Source organism: Clarias gariepinus, chromosome 27 (assembly GCF_024256425.1).
Source record: "Clarias gariepinus isolate MV-2021 ecotype Netherlands chromosome 27, CGAR_prim_01v2, whole genome shotgun sequence".
Lineage (NCBI taxonomy): Eukaryota > Metazoa > Chordata > Actinopteri > Siluriformes > Clariidae > Clarias > Clarias gariepinus.
The window spans coordinates 19,780,589-19,801,059 of record NC_071126.1 but is presented as its reverse complement, the minus strand read 5'-3'; the positions used below and the strand labels follow the sequence as shown (position 1 = coordinate 19,801,059).

The 20,471-nt window shown below is 40.3% G+C and overlaps 1 protein-coding gene across 1 annotated transcript in view; it reads left to right on the top strand.

Annotated features, from left to right (window-relative positions):
* The window catches only part of kif26aa (kinesin family member 26Aa), a 54,445-nt gene that overhangs the window by 15,255 nt on the left and 18,719 nt on the right, over nucleotides 1–20,471 (top strand). The window contains exon 3 of the mRNA XM_053489559.1: nucleotides 16,192–16,384. Coding sequence (XP_053345534.1) covers nucleotides 16,192–16,384 — 193 coding nt within the window. The remainder of the gene's footprint in view (nucleotides 1–16,191; nucleotides 16,385–20,471) is intronic.

Sequence of the window (20,471 nt, the reverse complement as noted above, 5' to 3'; positions counted from 1 at the left end):
CTGTGACGCCGTCAGGAGTGACGTAGAGGTGGATACAAGTGCAGAAAAGGAAGACAGGATTTATTGGGTTAACAACAACAACACCAAACACGGGTACATCGGAGGCAGAGTCAAAGAAACAGGCAAGGGTCGGTCGATCGGTAAAACACGTACACCAGGGCGTTCGGTAAATCGGAAACCAGAACAACGGATCACAGTAAAGCCAAGACAAATACACAAGGCTTGGTAACGTCCGGAAAACTCATGTATACCTAACTCTCAACATTCCTGAGTCCTATTTAAGCACCTGGGTAATTGGGTGCAGGTGTGTTAGAACTCACGTGACTCAGAACATGACAGTCGGGAGGTGTGGTTTGTATCCGCCATGTTTGTATGCGGAGGCGGACTCGTCTGTTTAGCCTTAAGTAAACCACTAATCGGTGAGGATATTGAAAAAAAAAAATAAACAGCTTTAATTTATTAGGGAGTGATGCAGAAATGTCATGTGATCTGATTAGTCCAGATTGGCCCTATTCCAGACTAATTGGTGTTTCAGGGTAAGAAGGGAAGCGTATGAAGCAATGCACCGAACATGCATAGTGTCCACTGTACAGTACAAGTCTCTGGAGACGAGGTTATGATCTGGGGTTGGTCAGGTCTAGACTCAGCAACGTTACTGTATGTGGCAATAAAATAAAGTCAGCTGACGAATGAGCAGGTTATCACATCTATGGAGTTTTTCTTCCCTGATGGCGCGGCTATATTCAAGCACTTCAGAATCGTAAAAAAGTAGTTTTGGGAGCATAAGGAATCATTTTTACATATAAACTGGACACGATGTAATTAAAGCTAAAGGAAGTTGAACAACATACTACAGTGTTGAACTGACGCTGGAGACAATATCCATCTCCTACATAGTAGACACATAGACGCATAAAGTCTATACTGTAGTTGCTAGATGTAGAAAACCATATTTAAATGATTGATATAAACGTGTGATGTGCAGCTGCACTACCGTGAGAGACATAATGAACCTCTTCTGACCAATCAGAGTCCTCCATCTGATCGCGCTTCATTCATCCAAAGATAACTAATCAACTACACTTGCCGTTAAAGTCTTCACAATCAGTAAAACAAAGTGTAACATACTGTACAGTACAAGAGCGAGACTGAATAAAATCGTTATTTTCTCAGATTCGGTGTCGCTCAGCTGTTGATGTTTAGCGTCTCGTCGTTGTTTATGTGCGCAGTTATGTTGCAGATTGGTATTATTATTCAAATGTGAATCCTTCTCATTTAGTGTTAACAGTTTAATTTATTTTTCGTGCCAAGGCAGTCATCACTCGGGAATTGGAAAAGCTTTTCGGGAAAAAAAAAAAAACATGTCTGTTGTGGCTTCCGCAATCATTTCAGGTTAAAATTTATTCACTGTAATTTATCGGGCTTTCATGCTGGCAATCCGCCAGAAATACTCCACTAAACCCCCGTCACCAACCCCCCCCCCCCCCCCCCCCCATTACGTACCTCCCATCACCCCCCCCCCCCCGTTCCTCCCCCTGTGCCTCCTCTCCTGAGGTACTTGCCTAATCCTGCCTCTCGTTTCATACCGTCTGCCACAGTCGATGAATGCTAATATGATCAGTGGAAATTACCTGCTTTTCATTTTTAAATAACCCTTCACACTCTAAAGAAAAAAAAAAAACCCTGAGCATTTTAACCTGTTATTAGAGTTTAGCCTCATGAGAACACACTCATGCTTTAGACTGAAGCATGTGGACTCTTTTAGTTTTTTTTTTCATTCTAGATGGTGAGGGGGGAAAATGAGGAACAATAAAGCAACATAACTCGTCTGGATATTGACAGGAATGATATCTGGCAGAAGACCAGGCTTGTGAAATTGATGGGGGGTGAAATGCTACTCCTGGGGCTCATCGTTGAAAAGAAAAGTATGGTGTACGTGCACATTAACGTACAAAAACAACAAGTACAGCGATACCTCAGCATACAAGTTTAACCCGTTCTGGAGGAGAGATCTTAGCGTAAATTAATCAATATTACCAATTTCCAACACTATATTCATATTTTTTTTGCATACCAAAACAATTAAAACATTTAGAAAAGACATGTACAGTAAATGAAGTGAAATGTTAAATAAATAAACCTCACTTAAGCTTAATTTATGATTCCTCTCGGCACCGGCTGCTTTAAAAACCAAACTGAAATCGGCTCCCTTTTCTTTTTGCTACCGTCCATGATAACCTTCCTGGGACCCATCACAAAATCTTATACAAAATAAAAAAATACGTACTGTAAACTCAATTTGCTTGGCTTTCCAATAATGCAAATAAGTTTTGAACGGCTCCCGGACGCGTAACTTAGCCGCTGTTCGTTTCGGCTGCATTCGGTCACTCGTATGCCGGAAATGCTTTACATGCAGAGGCAAATTTATTGCAAAATTTCATTTCTTGATTTGAGAATTCCTAATGCAGTTATGTGTGCTGTGGTACTAATGGACATTTAAAATTACCACAAATGAAAACAAAACCATAAAAGCAAATTTAGAAGCAGCAGTGCAAATTTGGCAACACATCAGAAAAACATCATCAGAACATTTGGAAAGATGGCAGGAATTTCAGAAAAGCAGCAGCAAGCGTGTGAGTGTGAGAGAAAATTTGGAAATACAATTTGAAAACGCGACATCAAACATGGCAGCAAACTGAGCAACATGACACCAATTTGTGAAACACGACAGTACATTTGGAAACGTAAAAGCAAATTAAAAAAAAATTACTGTGAATTCAATATCACGATAGATATTTACTGTAATAAACAACATTTTATGTAAGAAAAACAAATGCAAATCCGTCAACATTTGAAAGCAGAGCATCAGGTTCAGTAACTGGATGGAAAATTTGGAAGCATAAAAGCAAATCTGATAATAAGGCAGAAATATTTGGAAAAATAAATTTTATAAACTAAAATCAAAATGTTTAAGTATTCGGAGGCAGAAAAACAAATTTAGTAAGATGGGAAAACGTTCTAAACATGACAGTAAATTCGGAAACGCAACAGCAAATTTCGTAACATAAAACCGAAAAAATAAATAAATAAATAGAGCAACATTTTTACACATTTAGAAACACAAAACCAATTTTTGAAATATGACAGAAAATCAAAGGTGAAATTTTTGGGATGAACAACATAAGTTACTGTACAGATTATTATTTATTTATTTTTTTTTACAAAAAACAACATAAATTTGGAAAATTCTCACACAGTATGATGCAGATCAATCCCTTTACCCGTTATCACCCAGATGAGGATGGGTTCCCTGTTGAGTCTGGTTCCTCCCAATGTTTCTTCCTATTACCATCTCAGGGAGTTTTTCCTTTGTCACTGTCGCCGTCACCCTCGGCTCGTTCATCAGGGACGATCATTATCATTTTGATTCATACACATTCACATCTCATAGAAATTTAAATAATCATTTTGATCGATTGAATTGAATTAAATTGAATAAGTAAAAGCAAAGTGTCTAAACATTTTAAAGCAGAAAAGCTAATTTAGTAAAAGGACAAAACATTCAAAAACTCGACAGCGAATTAGGAAACACGACAGACGTCCAAACACAGCCAACTGCCAACACAGCAGGAAAAGTTGAAACAAACAAACAAAAATCTAAAAACAGGACAGAACAAAACAGAATCATGATATTAAAATGTCGAAAAAAGAAAAAAAAAACTGATGTACCATTTCTTAACACAACAGGACATTTAGGCAACACCAAAAAACGATAAGCATGACAGCAAATCCATAACTATGACAGCACAAACACAGGATGGTTGGGTAAAATGGTAAAAGAGATGGCAGTTAGCTGAATACCAGCTGAGCCCACACATCACACCACCACACGAGTGCTAATGTCTGATTAGAAGCCAGCCCTGCACTTGGCCCGGAGCTCTAGCTGATCTGTGGCACCGCAGGGAGGATTTCTTTAAAAATGAGCAGGGATGGATGAAATGAGTCTTATTTGTCACTAGCAAACCAAGACATGCCAGCAAGCTGTGAGACGTGGGGCCCAGGAAGGGGATTAATGCCTTCAACCTTACCAAAAGTAAGTACTTGAGATCCTTCAGCTCTACAGGAAGCATCGTCTTATTCATTAACTCTTAACAAAAGCGTGTGTTCTTACAGGTTGGGACGAAACCCACAGATGGATAGTGCTTTTGATTCAGCTTCATGTACCTTCTCGGTCTCAGTCAGATCTCAGAGCTAGATCTTATACAATTTAGGAAACATTGTTTTTGCAACACGAGGCAACTAGATGATGTCATGACACAATGTAACCTCAAGAAAGACCATGTTTTATGAGTAACTTACTTACTGACATTATCTTGTTCCAATGGCACCTGAAAGTAGGTGGGATATATTGGGCAGTAAGTCAACCTTTTGTCCCTGAACTTGATGTTTTGGACGCAGAAAACATGGGCAAGCGTAAGGAGTCAAGTGATTTTGACGAGTTGAACACAGTGATGGCTAGACAACCTGCTCAGAGCAAGTCCAAAACTGCAGATGAGGAGTGAAGACTGGCCCATTTAGGCTGATCCAAAAGAAGAGCTACTGTATCTTAAATTGCTAAACAAGCGAATGCTGGCTCTGAGAGAAAGAAATCAGAACACACAGTGCTGCTCAGTTTGGTGTCTACAGGGCTGTGAAGCTGCAGGCTGGTCATGGAGTCCATGCTAACCTGCGTCTTCCTCTAAAAGCTCCTACAATGGACACGTTAATATCAGAACTGGACCACGGAGCAATGGAAGAAGGTGACCTGGTCTAATGAATCACGTTTTCTTTCACATCATGTGGGTGTGTGTGCGTCACTTACTGTACCTGGGGAAGCGATGACACGAGGACGCACTATGGGAAGGAAAGTGAGAAAGCTTGAGTCCTGCTGTTCATGTGGATGTTACTTGGACTTGTACCACCTACAGTACCTAAATATTGTTGCTGACCGAGTACACAACTTCATGCAAATGGTGTTCCCTGAGGGCAGTGTGTTCTTTCAGCAGGATAATCCTGGGTCTCTCTCTCTCTGACACTCTGCAGACATTGTTCAGGAACAGAATGAGGAACATTACAATTGTGTTGTCCTGTTTTGGCAGGAAAAAGGGCATCTACTCTGTATTAGGCAGGTGATTAAATGTGGAAATGACATCATACTCACAAAGACTACATTGTACTTGGAAACATGACATCAAAAGATAAAGCATGACAATATGGTTATGACATAAAACACAACAGCAAATTGAAGATTCATATACAGCACATTCGTAAACACAGCGACAAATATGGAAACATGACAGTAAAACCAAAAATCATGAGAGAAAAGCAAAACAAAGGAATTATGGAGCAAGCAACAAACTTAATAGTTTAAGAAATGTTAAGATGAGTGAGTGACAGAGTCTCCCATCATATCATTAGGAAAATCATATTCATAACACATTATCATCATTATGTTATAAAGCATACTGTATGTAGAGCTTCGTACACAACCATTCCGCTTTTCCTCTTTACAGCTAGCTTTATTGCACTGTTCTCTCCTCTTTCACTAAGACTGATATCATCGTGCTGCACTTCATCACTCCTTCATTCACAGAGCTGGACTGGGTGTTTGTTTCTGTTTAAGCCTGATTTTCTTACCAAGGTGACGGATGAGCCTTTATCAGACCTCTGATCGTTGCCTTGCTCTGTGCACCTTTGTTAGGACGTGCGATTAAGTCCTGCTCCTCAAAACACCTCCATCCATCCAGTTAAATACTTAAGGTACAGATATTGTCTAGAGATCCCAGTTTGGACTGGGACGGATCAGTGGCCTGATGTTTGATGTTATGGATTGGCATTTGTCTTGCTGAATGTTGGTTTGATCTAAATCAATAGCAAGTGATGGTGAGAGGGAAAGAATGACTCAAACACTCAGTCAATATATAATTTGGCTAAAGACTGTGATAGCTTAATGTCCACATTGACGGAAAAGCGATTCAGGACACTGAGACGGCCTTTTGTCTGAACCTCCATTGAGCTCCTTAATCACCATCCGCTTTGTCTTTGTCGCCTCCGGAGTCGTCATCTAAGGAAGTATTTCATGTTAAATCCACTAATGCGGGGGTCTGTTACTGCAGAAAGAAAAAAAAAAAACTAAATGTCCTTGTGTATAAATCAAAGCAAATCGCTTCTTTTGATTCATTTGCTTCATTCGATTCAAAACAAAACAAATCAAATATAATAATAAAAAATATAAAAATAAATAAAAAAGCCATTATTTGAAAGGTGTGTAAACCCTGAAGCAAAAACGTAAACAGATCATCATTACACATGTGTATGCAAATCAGAAAAATCACTCGAGCATGAACAACTTATTACAAGTTGACCTTTAAGTAATTACATAATTAAGTTTAAAACGCTGTGAGTCAGATCCAGCGTTTCATTTTCTCTGGTTTGTTTGTGCAGGTCTGCAGATCACACTGCCGTGCTACAGCTCGGTGCTTTGGCTGGGTTCAGCAGCTCACACCAACACACCAACACCACCACAGTGCATGTTCGAATCTCCTCCAGCACGAGTCGCATCACTTCTTTACTCAGATGCTGGCCTTGTGATCCTTGTGTTTTTGTCTGAATAATGAGTAACCTGAAATCAACGCTACATGATACCCACGTGTCCTCTTTGATGAGTAAAATCAAACACATAAATATTTATTATGTCTTATTTTAACATTCATCAGCTCGTACACATGTATGAGTCTCAGTATAAAAGGCTTTAGTACACTTGCATGCAATAAGCAGTTCATAATCACTGGCAATAATCTATATAAATATGTACCAGTCACATATTCTGTGTATGAGATTTATGACATTTGGAACTCAAAGAAACTCGCTTTATGACACTTTCATGGCTGGCATTTAAAATTCTGACAGTAACAATGATTTACTTTATGAGGTAGTATCAAAAAGTTTCAAGACTGGGTTTGTAACATGCACACAGATGGCAGCACAGCAGACACATGTACAGCCACAGGGAGCGCCGACCTTCATAAGTCAGCGTGCCAAAAGACATTATCCTGTGTATATCAGGAGCTGTGCAACGGTGCGATTCTGACCACGTCATCACTCTTTCATTGCCTGAGCTCGATTGGATTTTTGTTTCTGTTCAAGGCTTCTGTTTAATAATAATAATAATAATAATAATAATAATGATAATAATAATCTCTTCAAGGTATTGTGATAATATCGTATCGGGAGGTCCCTGGTCATTCCCGTCTCTATTAGCTATGCGTTGTACTGTATAAATACTGTACATGTCATTAAGATGTAATGTCACCTTATAAGTCCCAATAACAGTGAATAAATAATAATTAACATTTCTCAACACTAATATTTTTCAATAAAGTTTAATATAAAACTTTGAATAAGTGAGTGAGTGAACACTGAGTCATGGCCGTGTGTTTTTAATTAGATGCTGAATCATGCAGACAACCTCATCTGGGCATGACATCACCATCACCGACTGTAAAACAGGTTTATTTTAGTGTGTGTGTGTGTGTGTGTGTGTGTGTGTGTTTCTCCATCTCTGTGAGATGACTAAGCAGAGTCAAGCTATGTCAGGTTGACCAATAGCTTTCATTAAAAAGCAGGAAGGCAGCAAGAAGACAGTCCTTATATAAAGACCTGAGTCATCCGTCTGCACGCGATAACACTGTCTTAATCATTCACCTTTTAGAAATTTTAATTGATAACAACGTTGTCATTATGCCAGTTATTTAAGATGACTATCTCACCTACTAATACCCCAATCTCACCTACTAATACCCCAATCTCACCTACTAATACCCCATCTCACCTACTAATACCCCCATCTCACCTACTAATACCCCATCTCACCTACTAATACCCCCATCTCACCTACTAATACCCCTATCTCACCTACTAATACCCCCATCTCACCTACTAATACCCCTATCTCACCTACTAATACCCCCATCTCACCTACTAATACCCCCATCTCACCTACTAATACCCCTATCTCACCTACTAATACCCCATCTCACCTACTAATACCCCTATCTCACCTACTAATACCCCATCTCACCCACTAATACCCCCATCTCACCTACTAATACCCCCATCTCACCTACTAATACCCCATCTCACCTACTAATACCCCATCTCACCCACTAATACCCCCATCTCACCTACTAATACCCCCATCTCACCTACTAATACCCCATCTCACCTACTAATACCCCATCTCACCTACTAATACCCCCATCTCACCTACTAATACCCCTATCTCACCTACTAATACCCCCATCTCACCTACTAATACCCCTATCTCACCTACTAATACCCCCATCTCACCTACTAATACCCCCATCTCACCTACTAATACCCCTATCTCACCTACTAATACCCCATCTCACCTACTAATACCCCCATCTCACCTACTAATACCCCTATCTCACCTACTAATACCCCATCTCACCCACTAATACCCCCATCTCACCTACTAATACCCCCATCTCACCTACTAATACCCCATCTCACCTACTAATACCCCATCTCACCCACTAATACCCCCATCTCACCTACTAATACCCCCATCTCACCTACTAATACCCCCATCTCACCTACTAATACCCCTATCACCTACAAATACCCCTATCTCACCTACTAATCCCCCTATCTCACCTTCTAATCCCCCTATCTCACCTACTAACACCCCTATCTCACCTACGCGGTTTTGCAGAGTGGCCGTAAGTACGGTTCATCATGCGTCACCGTAAGTTTTGGCACCGTGATTACTGTAGGTTTTCATCTTTTCGCGCGTCACTTCTCGCATAGTCAAACCGCATAGGTGAGATCGGGGTATAACAGCAGGAATAACAGAGGGGGGTGGGGTATCAGGGGCGGGGCTTGTAGGACAACTTTTACACACAAACTAGTGGATTGAAAAACGACTGCTGTCTGGCTCATGGATTATATAAATTATTTGAATTTTTTGAAAAAATGAGCAAATAACTGAGTAGTTAAATGGCGGACATAACGCGTTAGATTACTCGTTACGTTCCTACATACTTTGTAATGCGTTACACCCAACACTGGTAAGAATGCAGTGAGGTTTTCTAAATAAAATTATCGTAAATTTCTTGATCTTGGTCAATTCCTTTGACATGAGAAAACACTTTATTACAATAATTATTTATCATTGTTGTATTGATATACATGGTGGCACGGTGACATAGTAGCTTTGCACCTCTAAGGTCAAGGGTTCGATTCCCACCTCGGGGTCTGTGTGCATGGAGTCTGTCTCCCTGTGCTTGCTGGGTTTCCTCCAGGTCCTCCGGTTTCCTCCCACTGTCCAAAGACAAGGCTAATTGGCGTTTCCAAATTGCTTGTAGTGTGTGAGTGAGTGTGTAAGTGTCTGTGTGTGTGTGTGCTTGGTGCCCTGTGATGGATTGGCACCCCATTCAAGATGTACCCTGTCTAGTGCCCTGAGTCGTCTGGGATAGGACTGTTAATACATCATCGCTCTTAATGAGATTTTAATGAAACAAATTGTTTTCACTGACATTATAGCAGCTATAAATTTAATAGTCTTTTGACATTAATAACCAAAAAACACACCACAACCAAAAAACAACAACAACAACAACAGCATCAACAAAAGAAGAGTTTGTCATGATATTAAATTAAAGCAAAGAAGAAACTCCTCTGTCCTGAAGGTGTGTGAAGTTAGAGCTGTATCTCTAAAACTGGAGACTTATTCCTTAAATAGTTGACCATAAACCTCTTTTTTTATTTCTGTTCAGTGTCCCAGTGAATGAGCTGTTGCTATGGAAACAATATTACATTATTATATTAAAGTATTATATTAATATAAACCTGCTCTAGTGTCGGAATCGCCATTTATAGCAGCAAACTAATCTGTGCCTTGTGACCAATCAGAATCCAGAGATCAGTGCTGTGAGAAGACGAACAAACAAAACATAGAAGATTAAAACTAATTTAGCTTAAACTGGGTTTTATTAGGTGTGATAGTCTTATGACATCATTGATTAATGACGCTCTCACCCAAGTTAGTTCTACACACACGCTCCTGTCCATCAGCAGCTTCTCTTCATCTTCTCATCCAGTTTTTATTTTAAATACATGTCAGTACACAATAGGAAGTACTGTAGATTTACTCAGTGGTGTAAGCACACACACACACACACACACACACACTATCCTAATCTCTTTGAAGTCCAGCAGAATGAGTGAAGGGGCTCGCCAGTGTTCATGCAGTATTCATGTCGCACAACGTGTGTATGTGATCGAGAAGGGTGTGTGTGTGTGTGTGTGTGTGTGTGTGTGTGTGTGTGTAGGTGCAGGTGGGTGGGTTTTGCGTGTCAGAGGCGTCTATCGAGAGCCGCTTGGCGCAGCATTCGTGCACCGCTGCGGCTGAAGAAGTGTGTGTGAAAGGGGGCTGGGCTGGGAGGAGAGCGAGAGAGAGAGAGAGAGAGAGAGAGAGAGAGAGAGCGGAGGAGAGAGGTGAGAGCAGCACACAGATTGAGAGAGACGTGGAGAGGAGAAGAAGGGAGGAAAGGAGGGACCGTTGGACTTCTGCCAGGGTTTCCCAGCAACAGGGGGGAGCGAAAAAAAAAGATTTGCCTCCGATTCCATCTCCCGATGAATTCCCGGTGGTATTCCGCCCCTCTTGTGTGATCCCGGACTCTCTTCATCTCACGTTCTGAAGGAAAAGAGGGACACCGGAGAGAGAGAGAGAGAGAGCAGTGCAGAAGAAAGGTGTGGAGTTTGAGTGAAGAGCCAGAGACGCACCCAATTTAGGAACAGACACGGATAAGAGATGGACAAGAAAGTAAATTTCCAGAATCTGACTTTGGTGTAGATCAAAGGAAGATTTTTATCATTTGTTTTGGTAATCTTAAGAGTTTTTTTGATGGCAAGAAGTGAGTTTAAAAAAAAAAAAAAGATCACACGGTAATGAAGAGATCGTTCCCTTTTGGAGTTGTCCAGGAATGGTGCATCCCAGCGATCGGATTTTCTTTCCACACCGGGAAACTTTTCCAGCCTCACTTTCTGACAGTCCTTTCTTCTTCTTCTACTTCTTCATCCATTCCCACATTCGAGCTTAAGCTTAGTTGCTTGAAACCTCGGATGACATCCTCATCCTCAGGACCTCCGCTACACCCGATGCTCTTCGCCCGTCCGCTTCCTCCCGTCTGCAGGAAAGCATGGACCCAGAGTGCGAGAGTGTGGAGCAGATAAACGTCTGGCAAACTCAAGCTCAGTCATCGCTTTGCTGTTATGAACTCTGAGCAGAGACAATGGACTGGAGAGAACTGTAAGTACGCTCATTCACAGATCCCTGTCCATCCTGTCGAGCAGCCCTCATCCTTCATCCTTCATCCTCATCCTCACTGTCTGGTCGCCTGTAGGTGTTAATGGCAGGGTTTTCATTTCCACATGAGCTGGTACATTTAGTCTGAGATTTCCAGGTGGCAGACACTGAAACAGCATTTTTGCCTCTGAGGGAGTCACTCAGGTTCTCCGACACTTGATCCGTCTAACCTCCACCTGCTACGCCCCCTAGCTGGTTAGAAGGTGTTAATTAATTTCCTGTAATATGAGCTCTGACAGTAATGCAGTTATCTACACACATTAAAAAAAAAAAAAAAAAAAAAAAAAAAATATATATATATATATATATATATATATATATATATATATACAGTATATATAATCATACACAGTACCTTTTCTTCACCCCACCCCACCACACCCCACCCCACCTCACCCAATCGTTGCTTAGTTATCTATTACAACATGACATGCACGTTTTTAACCCTAAAAAATATAATGAGAATATTTTCTGTCTAAAAGACGGCACATAACTCGCTTCGTTTTTGAAATTTTGCTATTTAGTACTTTTTAAATTAGCAAGAGTGGCACTGTGGCATGCTGTAGCGCTTAGTGCTGTGGCCTAACACCTTTAGGGTTGGGGTTCAAGTCTTTCCTCGGGGTCTCATTGTGTTGAGTTTAAAAGTTCTCCCCGTGCTTAATGGGTTTCCTCCGGGTACCCCGGTTTCCTCCCACAGTCCAAAGACATGCAGGTTAGGTTAATTGCCGTTCCCAAATTTCCCCAAGTATGTGTGTGTCCTGTTATGGATTAGCATCCCATCCAGTGTGTACAGTACCCCGCCTCATGCTCTAAGTCTCCTGGGATACGCTCCAGGCCCTCCGCGACACTGTATACAGGATAAAGAGATATAAAAGATGAATGAACTAATACATTAGCAAACTAGCCAGCTGGGTAGCGTTAGTGTTGTGATTCTGTTGTGTTTGCAAAATAACTATAACGCTTTTGAATTAAATTGAACATGAAGATTAACTGCTTGGTTTTATAATATTAATTAAAATCTGTCGCATTTTCGTCACTTTAGATTACAGCAAAACTTGCAACCTGAGCAAAAAAATTAAATGAGAAAAAAATAATGAATATCTGGATTAGTGGTAATGCATAGAGAATGGAGTTAAGACGCTTTTAGTAACTTGGGGTACATTTTGGTAATTTTGCTGGTTTTGGCAGAAACTTTCAGTCTGTGCTTTATTGTCTTCAATGCGATCAGGCTCTCAGGTAGAGTTGGGGTCAAAGCACAAGGTCAATAGATACAGTGCCTGTGGAGCAAACAGGGTTAGGGCCTGGCTCAAGGGCCCAACAATGACATTGAAACACTGACCTTCTGGTCAGTTACCCAAAGCCTTAATACTACCACCGCCCCTTTGTTTATCTATTTTTAAGTTGTTTGTTTATCCTTGTTTTTTTTTCATGCACTACTCTTCAACAAGGTTTTTGAACTAGCCTAAGGCTAAGACCACAGAACACTTCTGTAAAGTCCAGCTTTAGAGTTTCAGGATTTTTGCCATGTATCAGGGTTTCCAAATTGGAGCCTTTCTATGACACACTGTACAGTAGCCGTGCCTCTTTCAGAGCAATTGTGTTCCTAGTACCATAGGTTGTACTTATGAACAAATTGGACTTATGAACGAGCTCTCAGAACGGAACTTGTTCATATGTGGGGGACTAACTGTATGCATGTATAGCTCTTAGATGTTTTTACTGTGAGATCTATGATAGCCAACTGTCTCAATCCTGGTACTTTGCCGTCACATGACATTGCACTCGTATGACAGTTAGTGATTTGTAGTGAATTGTTCAATCTAGCCCATCAGAGCTAAACCTAATTGCCACTGTAATTACTCCATAGCCCTGCTGTAGGCCTATTTAGGTTTTTGTACCTCTTGGCTGCCTACGAATGCCTAATATTCAGAAAAGGAGGCCACAAACAGCGATAGATGATGATAAACCGACATACAAAAACATACAGTTGAACACGCTAAAGCACGCAGTTCCTTGAATGACCACTAGGATCCAAAAGTGAGGCTATGCCAATAGAGCCCCATGTTAAAATGCCCAACTTTACCTCTAAACAAAAAAAATGGCTTTTGTCTCCATAGCTACATTTCTGTTTCATAACAACAGTATGTTAGAATTATTGAACCATGCAATGATGAATAATTAGGGGCGTGGCTGATTAGATTGACAGCTGCAATGTACTGCATTTAGCTCACCAGCTATCTGGAATCACTGCAGTTCAACTACGAATAAAGGAGTATACAAATTAACGTTAGCATAGAAATTAAAGTTAGAATTAGCTAAAATAGCTAGCCTATGGTAACTAAGGTAGGTATTTGTGTTTCAACCAACAGCTCCGCCCCATTCCTACGTTAACCTTCGTTTTGGCGGAGTATGCTCCTTCCAAGATGGCGACAACCAGAGCTAGCACAATTTAGCTTCAAAACCGCTCCTCAAAGAACCTATAGGTGACATCACAGAGGGCTTGTCCAGGTCTTACAGTGTACAGTGCCTGGTTAAAATAGGTGATGTGGTTGTCAGATCTGTGTTTTTTTTAATCGAAAATTGACTTCTTGAGATCAATAAATTTGCATGGTGTTCAGTATGAACTCTGTAACATCTTAACTTCACTTTTTCTTTTTTTTAAATCAAACTTCATGCCTTCTTCTTCTCCACTGCTGAAGTTCCGTCTCCGGTCCAGGAGTTCTCCAGTGTGAGTTCTTAGAGGGAAAGAGATTTCACAGGTGGCTGCATCTTGTCAAAGCTCAGTCTAGCGTGTCAGAGCTTACTGTAGCCCAAGATGTGGTGCGTGAACGTGATATGCTCCTGAAGGATATCTTCATTCTTTCCTACATTATACAGAGGGGTTTTCTTGTCAGGCTGAGAGAAAGCATGCGCATGTCTGCGAGGTGAGAAGCAGGCTTTGTCCCCAGACATGGGTCTACATGCCAATAAAAAGCCTCCTCCTTTCTCTTGGTCTTTTTTTCTTCCCTCTCTTTCTACGCTCATGCTCATCTGATTGGCCTCCCTCCTCCTCGGCCTGCCGCGCTCCTTCACGCCTCTGATGGAAATTCAATATTCCTGCCACGGAGAATACGAACTGGCACATGACTGCCGGGACGTGTTTACCCTCCATCCAGTCCGTTTCTAAATTTTTAATGCGAATGTATAATAACACCATTCCAACACTTTGTGTGTGTGTGTGTGTGTGTTTTTTATCCAAAACCCTGTAGGAGTTGCTCTTGGGTCATTATCTCATACATACACACGCACACACATTTGAATCCCCTGGCTTTCTTGCTCTGTGTCCTTTACCGAGGCTGTAATTACACAGTGATTCTGCACTCCTGAAGTCGCTGCACTACAGAGGGTGGAGTGAAAACGAGGACGACCGAGAGACCATGAAAAAAAGAAAAAGAAATAGAGAAAGACAAGGAAGGAGGAAGCTTTTAATCAGCTCAGGCTCTGCTCTAACAATCCATACAGCAACACTTAACAAAAGCTGAAAATTCACAAACATTACACATTTATAACGCTCTGACACTGGAGACTCCTTCCATACGTGTTAAATAAATTATAGAGATTATGAGATATTTTAACCCCTTTGAACTAATCAGAAATCACACACTCGGACATAACTGACTCATGACACAGACGGCTGATTAATATAAAGGGTAAAAATGTAAATCCGTGGTGTGTGCTGCTGTAGGGACGTCGATGTCGTAGTGGAAACCAGTCTGTCGAATAAAAGATCTGAGATCAAAGCCCTTCCTGAAGTGGTGTAAATAAGTGTGTGTTTGTTACAGCGCAACAAAACAGTTTTTTTTTTTTTTTTGCATTGATTGTGTGTTACTCTGCCATGTCACTGCGCTGTATGTGTGTCATGGAGCTCACACAGATCTACATCGCCAAACACAAACAGACAGAGGGTTATTAAAGGCTGTCAGACGGACAGACAGACCGACTGAAAGACAAACAAAGGCGCAAAGAGGGTCAGACGCGCAGATGGACATTTGGGCACACAGACGGACAGACATTTAAAAAAAGGCAGAAAGTCAGACAGACATAGTGACAGACGGAGGCACACAGTGAGTCATACAGACAGATATACAGAAAAGATTACAGCCAGACAGATAGACAGAAGGCTGGACAGACAAGCAGACAGAGACTAGACAGAAGAATGGAAAGACAATTAGGCACAGAAAGAGAAGACAGACAGGCAAAAGAATAGACAGGCTGTTGGATTGAGACAGGGAGACTGACTGATAGAAAGGTAGAGGCACCCAGTGAGTTAGACAGGCAGATAGACAGGAAAGTCAGACAGACAGACAGACAGACAGGCAAAAAGGCATACCGACACTTTATCAATGAAAATAAACCAACATAATGGAAATATTAATTAATAAATATTAATATACTGGGACAATCTGTACTCATGCAGCTTTTTGAACGCTATGCTTAGTAATACCTGTCTGTATGTGTGTGTGTGTGTGTGTGCTTTGTAGTATTTTAATTGCATGTAAATTTAAGGAAAGCATTTGTAGAGCTTTGTAAGGAAAATAAACTCACAAGTCTAGACTAAAAGCAATTATCGTTACATGTTAAACAGCTAAAAGCAGATTATTCGGTATTAAACAATAATCCTCGGAGGGGAAAAGAGCGCAGTTCATTATTTACTCCATTTCTGTTCCACAGCAGTGACCTCTCCCTGACCTCCATCTGCTCTATGTTGTTATTTTGCTCAGGGCTGCTCAGAAGCTGAACCTCTCCAAACGGAAGAAGCCTCAGCCTCCTCCGCCGCCGTCGCCGCCTGACCCCGATGAACCGTTCTTCTACACTGACGGCTTCAGCGCCGCCCTGCAGCTCTCGCCCCCACCTGTCCCACCATGCCTACTCAGGGCGGGGTCGAAGGTCAAAGACTGCCCCGGGATGGGAAAGGTACGGTCGCGTATCCGAGGCTGCTGCCCTGGTATTCAGGACGGCGCGATGATGTAATGCTGGTTCGTCAACATTTGCCTTGGACTGTAACAATGCTCGAGTTTGTCTTTTTTTGGAGGAAAAACGTTTGAGTTGTAGATTGATCTGTAAGAATGTCATCTTGGACAGTTGTCAAGTCACCATCAAAGACGTCTGTGTGTGTGAGATGGTTAGGGAGAGAGCGCTGGTCCCCATTCCCAGGGGGATGGAATTCCAAGTAGCTATCTGGGAATACCAAGGGCATTCTTGAATGTGAGGGTTGAGCAGCTAGTGGGAGTGGGAAAACCCGAACGGGTCAAAGGTCGTATCAGGGGGCAGGTGGAGAAAAAGAGCACGTTTCACTCTAGAAAGCGCAAGAAAAGCCACAAAGTTGTGAATCGGAGTGATGATATCATAATCCACACACATACAGTTGACTTGGGTTTTCAGCTTTTTATATCAAATTAGTAACAACAAAATGATTTTTCAGGTGATCAGACGTCTTAGAAACAATTTTAATTGAGTGGGGAAAATATTAAATAAAAAAATACAATGATTAATTTTATATAGAATATACACATTATAATTTGAACTTGTAAACATGGAACCAAATATAAAGTTTATTTAAAAATAAAGAGCAGGACTTTAAATTAAACATAACGATAATACATAAAAGAAGTTTAAACAATATATATATTTCTTAGCTACTTTTCTTTTTAACATGAAATAAATTAATGCTAAAAAAAAGAAGTAAGGCCAATGATAAATATTTTAGTTTAAAATTAGTAAAAATAAATTCAAATATTAAATAATATATCAATTTGATATGCTATCAGTATGAATCTATTAAATAGAAATATCAAATATGATAAAACTATTATTATAAGTTGTTATAATGTTTAAAATACAAGCATTTTGGGGAAATATATAGAAAATAAGAAAAGCATTTACTTTTGCTTTTACTAAACACTAGAAAGTACAGTATTACTATTATTATTATTATTATTATTATTATTATTGTGTAGTAGTAGTATTTACTGCATTATTTTATTTTTATTTTATTATAATTTTTTTTTTTTTTATAGCTTTAATATACAGCGTGCTCATCTTGCCATTGCGAATTCCAAATATAATGACTTCATCTCGGTCTTTGTAAATAGAAAAAAGTAAACAAAAAATCAAAAAAGCATGGCAAGGTTTATTAAAACTGTAAACTGTTATTAAAATAGTCATACTCAGAATAAAACATATTAGGCAAGTCTCTGTAGCACGTCCCCACGGTAACGCAGACTCCGATTAAACAGTCTCGAGTCATAACGGTGAACTCCAGAACTTAAACTGCGCTGTAATTAAATTAGTCGGCGTATTGATTAAGCCACTAATCAGATTAATATGATTTAGACTTAAGATTTGTGCAGCAATACTTATTCGTTATCAAACTCATTTCAGCAACAGTCGAGTTAATTAGTGTGTCAGTGGTATTTAGAGGACTGGAAATTACAATTATTGTGCATTACTCACTGTAGTACATCATTATCACATGGCGTTTAACAAATTTAAAAATACACTTTGAATTAAATCAGAAAGAAAGCATCAGTAGAGATCATTTCCTTGATCTTATCCTATACAATGTTTGAAGATCCAGCATTTGTATGAAGGTTTTTATGGACATTTATGGAAGGAGTCTGCAGTATCAGGGCTTGTAAAGCTTTCTGAAGTTGCAGCACTTTGTGGTTTCTCAGTAACATGATCAGCTTCGTTTTTCATTTTCTCCTATTACTTTCAAAAGAGAACAGACAGACAGACAGCCTGATGAGGGAATGACTTTTTAATAACTGCTTATAACGTGAGTAAGAACAGGAACAAACATTATTTTATGTTTTGCTCTTAGCATTGTGTAGGGAGAGTTTAGGGATAGTATTGCAATCCACCATTTTTGTGCAAATCATGTAACCGTATCTGTTTACTATCCCGTGACTAGCATTGGAAATGTGCTTTCAGCCGTGGCTGTTTTTCAGTCCAGTGCTTGCCAAAGCTGTGTGCTGAATCTTAACGTGAGGCGATGTTGATTTTGTCTGCCACATAGACATTATAGTAATATATCAGCACCAGGCAGTCTCGCATCACACACGTCTCACACCTAGCATCAGGATGTGTGAACAAGACTGACGAGACATCTGCTAGTCAACATTTATAGCATCTATACAGTACTGTAGCATCGTCAGCTGAACGATGTCTCACATGATCTAGGTTCTATTAAAACGCTCCCAACTCCCTGCATCATCCCAGTTGGTTTTAAGGCTCTATGTATTAAACTATAGTAAACTGAGTTAGAAACTCCACTCCCATCACCAACTAAAGAATAGGTGAATTGTTTCGTCACACGGTTTTAGCCAGAGCAATGAACCAGGTGGCACAGGTTCACCATGCAGGAAACTCTCCAGGGAAATGGTTTCCCACAACTGCTCCACCAAGGACGATGACATCACCACCTCAGGTTTCACTAAGGAGATCCTTGGGGACCCCCTAAATCTAGCCATCATGAGCAACACATGTCCTTAGCTCACCTTCAAAAACAAGTCGATACAAGAACTTGTCTAGTTAGCAGTATAGCATGGAGGGCAAAGTAGAGGCAAGAGCAGACTAAGCAGTGAGGGAAATTAAACACTTGACACTAAAAGGGGTCTTCTCCCAATACAAGGGAAAGGTATCCCCTGAAACCGGTGGAAGTAGCTCTGTAGCTGTTGCTATGTCCCCCTGATATAAGGATTTCCCCAGTACCATGGGCTGCCCCAAATAAAGAGAGCCAGACTCTCAATACTAGATTGTGTTGTCACCTATTTAAAAGAAAAGATGTTCCCAGTACAATTGGAGTCTTTTATCCTAAATGCAATCTATGTGTACCAATGGGTGAGTTCACCCTAAATCAGTAGAGTCTGTTCCCTTGCTCCTTTAATAAACAAATGAATGGTTACACCTGGATTTTTCTTATTTATGTTATGTGTGAGCATTTTAGCTTTTCCTTGTTACAAATAAAAGTTCTAGGGCAAATTTTTCACAACCCAACAACATCTATTAGAATAGCTTTGTACTGTAGCAAAGCTCACTGGATCTTTTCCCATGGTAAACTATAGTAAGTAAAGTAAGTACTGTAAGCATACTGTACTGTAGGTAGTTGCATTAATATAGAGTTAATATCAGCCACTGAAACACCAGAGTACCCAGAGTTTTGAGTCATGCCACAGCTAAAAGCAGAGAAGTTTGGTTTGGTAGTGTAGCACATATTTTTAGATGGAGACCTTGGGGTTTGGTTTGTTGGTTATTTTGAGACCTGCACAGGTAGGAGTCTTACCTGTTTCATAGATCGTTGTTAGGAAAAATGTTTCAAGCATTGTTGTACAAATGGACAGCTGGCATTACAAGCTGGCAGCTGCAACTTCCTAATGAGCTTTGCATCAAGGCAGAATGAAGTAACTCCTAATGAGGTCCACCGAGTTACTATTGCGCAATTCTGCTGAGAAAAATAAAATGCAGATTATGCTGAAATATACAGAACTGTGAGTGATAATGTATGAGATATGAGAACATATTGGTGCATCAGCAGTGTAATCGTGTAAACAAGAAAATGTAATATTGACATTAATTTGTACTTCAGTTTGTCGCTGAATGCATCAGATGGAAAGTTCTCCAGTTGTATGAAGGATTTATTCCCATTTAAGGTATAAATGTACACGATGTTCGGACTCTAGGCTCTAGACTTTTTTAATCGCTGGATCCTGTTGTGTATGGGACTGAAACTCAACCTGCAAGCAGCTTAGTTATCTTGAAGTCGTGCTACGCGGCTGTAGTGGGCTGAGCTTAGCAGAATGATGTTTGAGGTTTATCATGGGGATATTTAAAGCAGTAACAACTGAACAGGAATTATTTAGTTATTTATATGAAAGCTTTATATCGGCCCAAAAAAAGCATTGTTGATAAAATTTGTTACCAACCGGTGGGGTGATTCCAACAACCACCTCATGTTTACTACATTTCTGTAGATGTTTGTAGCTTCTTCCACATCTGGATT